The 10,629-nt window shown below is 39.5% G+C and overlaps 1 protein-coding gene across 1 annotated transcript; it reads left to right on the forward strand.

Moving 5' to 3' along the window:
- Positions 1-17: 17 nt before the first annotated feature.
- Positions 18-4,506, forward strand: LOC117405572 (proteasome assembly chaperone 1-like). Its single transcript, XM_034923124.2, has 7 exons — positions 18-586; positions 1,599-1,702; positions 2,160-2,308; positions 2,644-2,706; positions 2,798-2,996; positions 3,626-3,762; positions 3,889-4,506. Exons 1-7 carry the CDS (start codon positions 462-464, stop codon positions 3,964-3,966), a joined length of 855 nt encoding a protein of 284 aa, XP_034779015.2. The 5' UTR covers positions 18-461; the 3' UTR covers positions 3,967-4,506.
- The last annotated feature ends 6,123 nt before the right edge of the window (positions 4,507-10,629 follow it).

Consider the following 10,629-nt stretch of genomic DNA (forward strand, 5'->3'; position numbering starts at 1 on the left):
GTGATAAAAGGATCTTGCTACTTCTCAAACAAGCAGCAATACAAACCGAGAACCCTGCTTAGTCAGCTGACTTCTCCCTAATCGCCTCCTGCTTACCCGCTGGAACCCGAGCCGATGCAGGACTACCCCCAAGCACTTCAAACCAACAGGGGCGTCTGAATATTATTATTAATATTTTCATCACTGTGCATATATAATCGTCCGTTCCATTTTTAGTTGATTTTAAAATTCTCAATAACATTAAGCACTCAACGTAAAGTAAAAGCATAACGCGATCTTAATACAAACAGACTTCTTATAAAAACCCCACTCCTGTTTTATTCAGAGAGCGCCCTCTGGTGTTCTTATCGAGACAGAAACCGAAACACAGAAGGCCTTCCAGAGGTACACAAGCACGGGGACTGCTGCCTGTTGTCTATTTTAATAATAGAATACTTATCTAGATCATATTGGATTGCCCCATGGCTACATTTTTCGGAGAGGTCGTGCCCGCTTACTCCCGAGCTGTGGAGGAAGGTGAAGACGATTCGGAAGAGGAGGAAAACGAAGAAGATCGGGAAATCAGGAACGAAATCCAAAAGAAAAGGTAACACAAACATAAGAATAGTTATTAAAATAAATACACACACACACACACACATAAACGTATAACTAGTAGCAGTTATGTTTCCTATGAAATCCATTGCTTCCCCTCTTGACAATCATGAAATAATTATTACATTTTGCTGAATCATTTCGATCAAATCAAAGCATAGATGTGATAAAATCGGAGACTAATATCTGAGATAAGCTTTCGGTTAAACTTGTTTTACATTTCATGTTTATTTTGTGCAGTGCTTTTACGGTTTTATCTTCTAGCTGTATTGAGTTTGTACAACACAGACCACATGAGACTGGAGCACGCTTAGAATGGAAGCGCAGAGCCATTCACAAACGTTCTTACGTACTGCACGCAATTATTTGGATGCTGTTTTAAACCTTGAATATCCTTGTATACACGTAACACAGCTGCTGTTGCGCCTGTGTCATGACTGGATATAACTCTGCAGTGCCCGAAATAAAGACGCCATTATTTAATGCTAAGCGTCAGACATGTTTATTTGTGGGGAAAGTCCAGTACTAGTACACAATGAAATTTACAGGGGCGACAAGTTAAATAATCTTTCTAAAATGTACTTTCAAAATTAAAGGGTATGTTTAATTATACAGTATTTTTTTTTTCAAATCACTACAGTTAACGATATCACTACATCTATTTGCTAGTAAATTTATTGATATGTCTATTTTTTTTTTTTTAACTTTTTTTAAATGCATAGGTGCTTCACATAAATATACAGAATAGCTTTAAAGGGTTCATAGTAACCCTTTTAAAAACAGTTATTAGAACCATAACAATTCCCGTTCACTCTGACACACTTTCGAGAAGCATAGTCTACAGCTCAGGAATGCACAGCAAAGTGACTTGCAAGAGAAAGCTGTTCTGCTAATGCAAGGTAAGAAATCCATGTATTCAAGCCTCGGGTTTGGCCTCAACAGAGGATTTGTCTGATCGACTCGTTGGTTGCCCACTTTTATTTTATTTTATTTTTTTTAAACAGAGAAGTTCATGTTCATTGGAATCCAGAGATCACAGAGTCGATCTCCAGTGCCGAAGCCTTCCAGTGTTCTGACCTTATCCTAGCTGCAGGACCCAATGCTGCAGGTAACAGAGACAGCAGCTATAGAATAGCACACAGCAGTGCCTCTGTACTGTATCTCATGAACAAGTGGCTCATCAAACAGTTGGACCACTTTCTTTCAGCATTCATACAGGTTTTACTATTGAGCGTTTTCTACTGTACTTATGCATGAAGTGGTTGATTGTGCAAATACATTTTTATTTCCTTACATTGGAATCCCATACAATAATCCTGGTTACAGGACTGCTTTGTAATTTAATATGATTTCATTTTTGTTTTCATGTTTACTTCTACTATTGGAATAGTTTGGTATATTATAAATAACCTGTAGTGTTACAGACTTACCGAATCAAAAAAGGGATTACTGGAGCCCCCTGGCTTGTCTTGCTGCTCAGAGTAGGCCTATGTCAGTGTGGTATCTTGGGATCTTTGTCAGATGAAGGTGTGTGTTAACCCCCTTTGTGATGCGTGTGTTGTCAGGATTCCTGTCTGCCTTTGTTCTGAGCTCGGGGAGCTGGGAGACAGTGGGGTCCGTCACCCTCTGGAACGAGAGATGCAAAACCACTGCCAATCAGCAGCTTCCTGCGGGTCCATCCTGCGTCTTCCACAGACCGACCGACAAGCCAGACGTGGGTAGCTGTAATATTAAGTCATGTCTTTTTAGCAACAGATTCAGACGAGGAAGTGGTGTTTTTAGTCTAAAAAGCCTTCTTGATACATGGCAAGTTACTTGTACCATTTGAAAACTTTAGATTTAAGAAAACGCAATATGTTTTAAACATTGTTTTGAATATCAATAGCAGTATTGCAAATGTGGGCTTTTGAATTTAATGCAGTGTTACAGTGAAAACACTGTCATGTGTCACATAGTATGGTCTCTTAGGCCTACCTATTGAGATGTGACCTGATATACAGTGGTTTAAAATGCTGGGTATAAAACCGCCCTTTGTTTTTGTCTTTGAAGGTTCTGATTTGCCAGTGCACTTGTCATGTAGCAGAAGACCAGCTTTTTCAATGGGCAGAGAAGGTAAATCCATTCTGCTCATCAGAATTCCGTTCCCAGTTTTTTACAGTCACTCTATAACGGTAGACGCAGTAATGTTGCACCTCTCTTGTAGGTTTTAGGCAGCATTCAGAAAACAGGCTTGACTGTCACAGTGTTGTCAGATTGCTCTGTAGCTGAGTACAAGACACCTGATTCAGTCTCCACCATTCCTGTGCCCTTCCTGAGAGCGCTGAAGACACGCCACTACAAAGAGGCGCCACACTGCCCCCTTCTGGAGCAGCCCAATGTTATCACTGGGCTCCCTGCAGCAGGTAACAGCTTGTGTCTCCTTTCAGAACCCCAGATCATCATAATAATAATTATAATTATAACAAAGACGACAGGAAGAAAAATGTAAGATTTTTATAAAAAGCCAGCCTGTGTGCGTGTGTCTGTGTGTGTGTATGTGTGTGTGTGTATATATATATATATATATATATATATATATATATATATATATATATATATATATATATATATATATATATATATATATATATATATATATATATATACTTAATGAAGAACAAAAGTAATTGATAAACTGAAAAGTCTATTTTAATAAGATAAATCAGTCTTCCTGGCTATTTCTACCATGCTGTCTGAAGAAGGCTGAAGCCCAAACATTGTAGCAGACTGTTAAAGTAGTGTTTTCAGTTGATCAATTACTTTCCTTCTTCATTAAATATATCTATATCTATATATCGCAAGTGGCTGACTGGTAGGGGTCTTGGAAGAGATTTTCCTCCTCAACCTGCTAAGATTGGCTATTCTGGGCAAGCAGGATTCAAACCATGCTGACATTTACTAGGCGGGCCACTAGGGGGCCCTAGTGGCCATATCTTGAACTTGTTCTTTTTGTTAGGTTGTTGCCTTTGCTAACTCTGGTTGTTGTCCTCAGTTCTCAGTCACTGTCAAGTCTTTGGGATCCCGGCTGTCTTGTACCAGTGTTACAGTGATGTGGTTAAACCTGATTCAGTCACTATGGAGGCTTACAAGCCCACGGTGTCTTGCAGGAGCCTCAGTCGTGTAATGAAGGTAAGAGCAGAGGGTCGGTTCCAGCTGTGGTTGCTGTGCTGTCTGCGTTTCTTACATTCCTTCAGAAAAACATTTCTCGAATGTATTCATGCAAATGGTTATGAAGGTATTGTATTTTTTTTCCAGCTGGATTCATCCGAGAGTGTAGACATATTGAAAAAGCTGGTGAGAGTCAATGAAGCACAAAGTAACCTGTACACCTGAATGTGTAAAATGTTTTTTTATTGTGTGTGTTTGCACTGTTGGAAATCTGTATTCTGATGTCCTATTCTGAAACAATTTAAAGAGAAAAAAGAGCCAAGATAATAAAAAAAAATATAGGCTTACAAAATAAAAGGATTGTGTGTTTGTGCTTATTCGTGACTGATTTGTTGTATTATAAACTGCTGAACAGTTTAGAACCGCACTGGTTGTATTTTGCAGAATTAATCAGCCTGTGTGTTCTATTCCACTGTTTAAATCTTCCACTAGATGGCGCCCTTGTGACGCAATCCAGCTTGCTTTCTTGTATAAAGGTTTGTACAGCAATAAAGAAGAACTGATGGCCCAGCTGTCACAATAGATGCATATTGTTTGAGGTTTTAAAGTCTGATGCACAGAAAAACAGAATAGTATCATCTGATTTATTATTATTTGTTTATTTAGCATACGCTTTTACTCAAGGCGACTTACAGAGACTAGGATGTGTGAACAACGTCTCACCCAAAAGACACATAGAGGTTAAATGACTTGCTCAGGGTCACACGGCGAGTGAGCCCGGGATTTGAACCAGGGACCTCCCGGTTACGAGCCCTTTTCTTTGACCACTGGACCATACAGCCTCCTTAACTGCTATGTTACTTAGTCTTAACATGCCATTCAGAGTATGTAACGGAAGGCTGACATTGAAAAGCCACAAGATGCTGCAATTTTAAAATACAAATTTTGTTGGCTTTTTCTGAGAATTGAATGTCAAATTAAATGATCAGGTGGTTGCAGCTAAATTGAAGTAAGTTACTGTCAAATTGAACTCCATTAAAAGATAATTTTGTTATTGAAGTAAATGCGAGTTTAAAGTGCGCACAATCGTTTTCTACTAATGAACTTAAAGTCTTTTTGCACTTTTTAAAGCAGCGTTCTTTTTGTATTTTTTATTCAACGAGCGTGCCGTAAGCTACCCTGAAATGCACAAAAGGTTCGTTTTGACTCAGTTGTGCAGTAGTGTAATTACAAGGCATATTTTTAACAAGGCAAGGTTGATTAAAATGACCTTCTTTGAGGGTTCGGTCTATGATTGAGTTCCATAATAGATTGAATTCCTACAATCACAGTGTTAGAAGAAAGCGCTAATGAAAAAAAACAAAAAAACGGGCATGGCAATTACAGGCTTCACTGCCTTCTAAAGAGCCGGCTGCACTGTGTTCAGTATCACTCTCTTGAGCCCCGGGGTGCAGCGTTTCTGTGAGAGAGATGTGTGGCTGTCTGAAACTGTAGAATCCCTACTAGTCCAGTTGTGGATGCAGAAGCAAGAGAAGTAAGAATGGGGTAAGAACTAGCAAGAACAACAGAAATATGAACCTTTTCTAACGGATCATGCAGCAAGCTGAATTCATAAGTTGTCCTTCTCCTGAAGCTGTGTTGAAAGCAGTCAGTGAGTGCCGTGCAGACTTGTTACTGCTGTGATAAGAGATCAAAACGGATTAGGCCGGGGCTTGAGTGATGTCATTCTTAGCTCCTGATCAATTCAATAATATACTTAAAAGAGAGTACTTCTGAAACATATACTGGAGGGCCGTATTCCCAAGACTCGGAATTGAGCTAAAAATCACAAATTCAGATTAATATTGGAAAATACTCCCCTGCTAATTTCAAAACCTGTGTGATAAAATTTGACCTTCCATTTCCTCTGTGTTTGGTTGAATCCTTGGAGGATTTGTCGATTGTGAGATTTCTGTATCTGTGTAGGCAAAGCTCGTAACCCCCCTTTTTAAACTTGGCCTCCTGCGATCTACTTTTGTCCTAGTAACCCGAGATTAAGGATCTCATGCATCAAAACCAGAAGCTAAAAATCACTGTTAAGAAGTTGCTTCCCTTGAGGATTTTGAAAGCACGCCCTAGTTTACTGCAGGTTGTGGAGAGAAAACATCAAGTTGTAAATTCCAGTGCCCCCCTGCTGATGTGTAAAGAGGATTTTCAATGGAAATTCAACTTTATAAGTCCAGTAAATCCTCTATTATCCAATATAATAGAGACCGGGGGACGTTCGAATAAGCAAATTGTCCAGATAATCGAATCACTGTGAAATTGTTTAAATGACTTTCCCAATGAAGAAGCCTCCTAAAAATGATATTATACAACCTATTTACTTTCAAATACCTAACATACAGTACTGTACTGTTACTGTCAATACCAGAGATCGAGGGCTGAATAACACACATTCTATGATAACAGGGCAGACAACACTGGTGTCCTAAGTACAAGGCTCCTTGTATTCCCGAAGTCCTCTGCTGAAGTATAGCTTTCCTAGCCGGGCCAGGAGAGAATTGCCACATTCTTTATAAGCCGTTACCACCCACCCACGCACAACACAAGAGTCCTGGCAGGAGAGGCTTCATGTTATTGTGATAATATTTTGTCGCCCTGCTTTCCAGCCTTGCCTGTCCGCACACACCATCTGTTTCCCACGTGCTGCCACGCCGCTCTGGTTAGCCACCTTTGCTCAGGCCCCAGCAGCTAGGTCTCGCTCCCTCCGTTTCTCTGAAACAAATGAACTGTCTGCTGGATATCCTGCGAGGCTCGGGAGTCCTGTTCCAGCTTGGCAGCACTTCAGAACCATCGGTGGCCAGTAAGCAGGGAGTCTCCTGTGCTACAAGCCTGGCAGACGGTTTGGTTTGTGTGTCTGCACATTTTAAATGGGTTTTATTCATTGGTGTTTACTGCATTATTCCTGACTTGATAAGAATCTGATAAAGGCACTAGCCACTATGTTTGTATACACGACTTGTGTTTTTGAAGTATGTATGGCATGAGTCTGAAACAGCCAATTTAAAAATGCATCAAAACTCAAATGAGTATTCAGGTGATTCTTTTTTCTCTTTTCATACAAGGGACACTGCAGTGCTTTATTAATGTATTGTAGGATCATGTACTTTTTTATGATAAAAATGAGGAGCGTGCTGCCCCTTTCCTTAAGCACAATACATGTTACACAAAGGATCAGTGCCACTTTCCTGTATACCCAGCACTCTGCGCTGTCCAATCCCGGTCCTGGAGGGCTATTCCACTCCAGGTTTAACAGCTAACATGCTATGATGAAGTGCTTCAGGGTCTGGATGGTGTTTTGAATTGGTTCAATGAAACTATTTAAACAGGGTTGGAACAAAGACCAGGAGTGGCAGCACCAACTTTGCTCCCCTCTGCCGTAGACCAAAGAGAAGAGGTGGATATGTTTGGTCAGGTTGTAAAGCACAAAGATTTCTCTTTAATAGCAAAACTTGAAAATAACTGTGAAATGGGCTGTACTCACAAAGCTATTCACTTGAACAACTGAGATTTTCACTTCAGATAAGACCATTAACCAAAGCTTAGCTGATACACCCTGCTGCCTCATGTTGCCACTTTGGGTTTCACGTTGAGGGTTATCGAAATGACAAAAGTACATCTTGAAATGCACAGCCTCTGCGTGTATAACTCTTTACCAGCAAGTATGAGCACGCACGGTATTCAGCACACATTGAAAACCTGTGAATCTCATTTGAACTTTAAACTCAGCTCAACTGAATTGAGGCTACAGTGTGACATGTTTACAAATTCAGCTTGTGTTTGTGATTGCCTGATGCTTTAAGAGCTTGCTGCTTGTTGGCGTGACTCGTTCAGCCAATAAGGTTGGACATACGTGATCTACAGCATGAATCAGAATGGAGGCATAATCTGACAGCAACAAATGTGCAAAAATACCTATAAGGTTACGTCCCTAAGGTGTGTCTTTTGTGATTTACTCTGTTATGTGTATACAGTACCTGGTTTGAATAGCAGCAGTATAGTGATTCAATGTGTGTTTTTGAGAGACCAGACTTTAAATAAAATACCATCCATATATATATATATATATATATATATATATATATATATATATATATATATATATATATATATATATATATATATATATAAATACACATATATATATAGGAGGGGAGGGTTGCTATTCTTATTCAAACCAGGGGGTGGTGCTGTAGGCTTAAGTAACATTTTTGGTTCGTGAGCTCAGTGACTATACCACTGTTGGCTCAGTTCCCTTTCTTTTGACTCATTTCTACAGATTTTGAAGTTACAAAGCACTTTAACCATAAAAATGTTTTTTAAAAAAAGAAGAAAAAAAGATTCTAAGAAATGCTACAAAATGAAAATCCTAGCATTGCAACACACCTGGGAGGAATACTGGCAGTGACAATAAAGTCTGTGTTTGAACAGCCTTATCGCAAGGTATCTCACCCCTTCAACACACCTGCTTGTGCTCACTACAGACCGCGAATAAAAGGGTGTGTTTCGCAAGAGAAGCATCTCAGCTCTCTTTCGTCTGATATCGGCTGAAGCGATAACTACAGTGTGCATGGAGCGTGCAAGGCAGTACAGTCCACACGGTTTTAACAAATACCCGTTAAAGCACAAGCGCCTACAAGATGGAAAGTTATGGCCAAAAATGAAGTATTTACTATGGGAGTCCTCAGGGTACATTTGCATATTTGCATATAAATTAACTTGACTAAATTAACTTGAGTTAATTATTTTTCCATGTGTATCAAATGCTATGCGCACTCTTGGGCAGTTTTGCTAATTGTAAGGTCAATGCGACACCGATGCGATGCGACAGATTGCAAGCCTATGTATAAATATATTTATCATATTTACAGAAATACATATTTTTATATGGGCTCAATTTTACTCTAAAACAAATATAAAACTATTACAAATTGCTAATGACAAGACTATGATCAAGACTGATACATGCTGTGGAAATTATGTGTGTCTTCTCTCTGACTCGTATATGAACATATGATTCATACCAGGCTTATCCAGCTCCTTCGAAATGGAGTCCCATAAATTATCTTTCATATCTATATCTTTATATTTGCGATGATCTTTGTCATAAAGCTCAATTCTCTAGCTACCGTGTGACAAAATCACAAAAATTTACACCAATCCTATTTTTTTCGTGTCGCTTTGGTGTGAATGATTCAATCAAAACTACTTTTATTTATTTCATTGTGGCGTGGTGTGTCATACTACACATTTGACTAAATTAAGAAAACCTGTACTGATAAGCATCTTTCACACCCCAGGCCACACCACAGCTGACGCAAAATAAATAGGATTAAATCCTATATGTTTGTGATTTCTTCGTGCAACAACTAGGGAATTGAGCAATTGGAGAGCAGCTTCAATGCACTTTGAGCAGAGAACAGCTTCAATGCACTTTGAGCAATCAAAGAGCAGCTTCAATTCACTTTGAGAAATTGGAGACGAAATAGAGTCCATTTTGAAGGAACTAGGTATGCCTGGCATGTATGATTTATTGTCATGGATGTTGAAATACCATCAGAGAAGACACTCATAATTTCCACATCATTTCCACATCATGTTGATGAACATGTACCAGTCTTCTTGATCATAGTCTTTTCCAATCTGTTGCATTGCTTCAGGCAGTTCCAATTGTATCTCTACAGCTAAAACTGCATGTCAAAAAAAGGTTTAAACTGTGAAAGAATGGAGTAAACAGACACAAAGATTGAACATAATTGTAGACACTGCAACTTTAATTTCAGAAAGGAGATCCAGAAAAGATTTGAATTGAACAATTTTTTATTGCATTTGACAGAGGCCATGCCCATGAGGAACGTAATATATTTTGGCCCATGGCCTTGTCCATTGGAGCTCTATAGCCGCCCCATGTGCTGGCTGAACTGCGATGCAATGATTATAGATTGATGACAGTTATAGCCAGCGGGCAGCAAGGGGCACTCTGGACAAGGTGCTCTGCAAGGTGGAGGCCAAACAGAGAAATGACAAGGAGGCGCAGACGAGAGAGCTATTTAGAGGATCCTCCTTTCAGAAACACAGCATAGTTTCCAATGAAACCATTTCAACAGCCTCCACACACTTACAGTTTGTCTTGTCAAATATTAAGTGCCATGAAAGGTTATGTATTTTTAAGTCATTTTTTTAATCTCATACCTCCTTGTTTACGTATGCAGTGAGCTACTGTGCTTTTAATGCTTTTGACGAGTGGTGTCATTAATTGAAATGGAATAATTCAGCCACACTGTCAAGCCGTGCCCTGCTCACGCCAGAGAAGTTCATTTCTGTTGTGTTTCTAATTGAAGATGATGCCTGGGACAGACAGAATCCAGGGGCGGTGGACTGCACTCTGAATAGTGTGTGCCTGCACTCGGTTCAGCTGGTGAAATCAGAAGCCTCTCCCTGCTGGTTCAATCCAATTACAAATCGCTCGGTTCTTCTTGTTATCTTTGTCCAGCTGAGGATGTTGCTGCTCCCTTTGACTGAACATGCTGTAGTTAATTAGAGTATTTAAAGAGAACTGACTTAGACACATGTGCAGGCAGACAGACAGGTCACTTACATGAATCCCTACGTTCTGATTCTCTCAATAGCTTGTGTTAAAGTGTCAAAGAATATCTTTAGTATGATTCATCACAACTGGAGTGTGACATACCAGGAGGGGGGAGGGGGTAGTGATGGAATTAAAACAAATCAAGCAGCTGGAAATGTATCCAAGTACAAATTATACCCGTCTTGTAATGATGTCTCAGACATGTAACAGGGTTCATGTATTTTGAAATATATGAAAAGATATGAAACTTAAAGCTA

This window comes from Acipenser ruthenus, chromosome 8 (assembly GCF_902713425.1).
Source record: "Acipenser ruthenus chromosome 8, fAciRut3.2 maternal haplotype, whole genome shotgun sequence".
NCBI lineage: Eukaryota > Metazoa > Chordata > Actinopteri > Acipenseriformes > Acipenseridae > Acipenser > Acipenser ruthenus.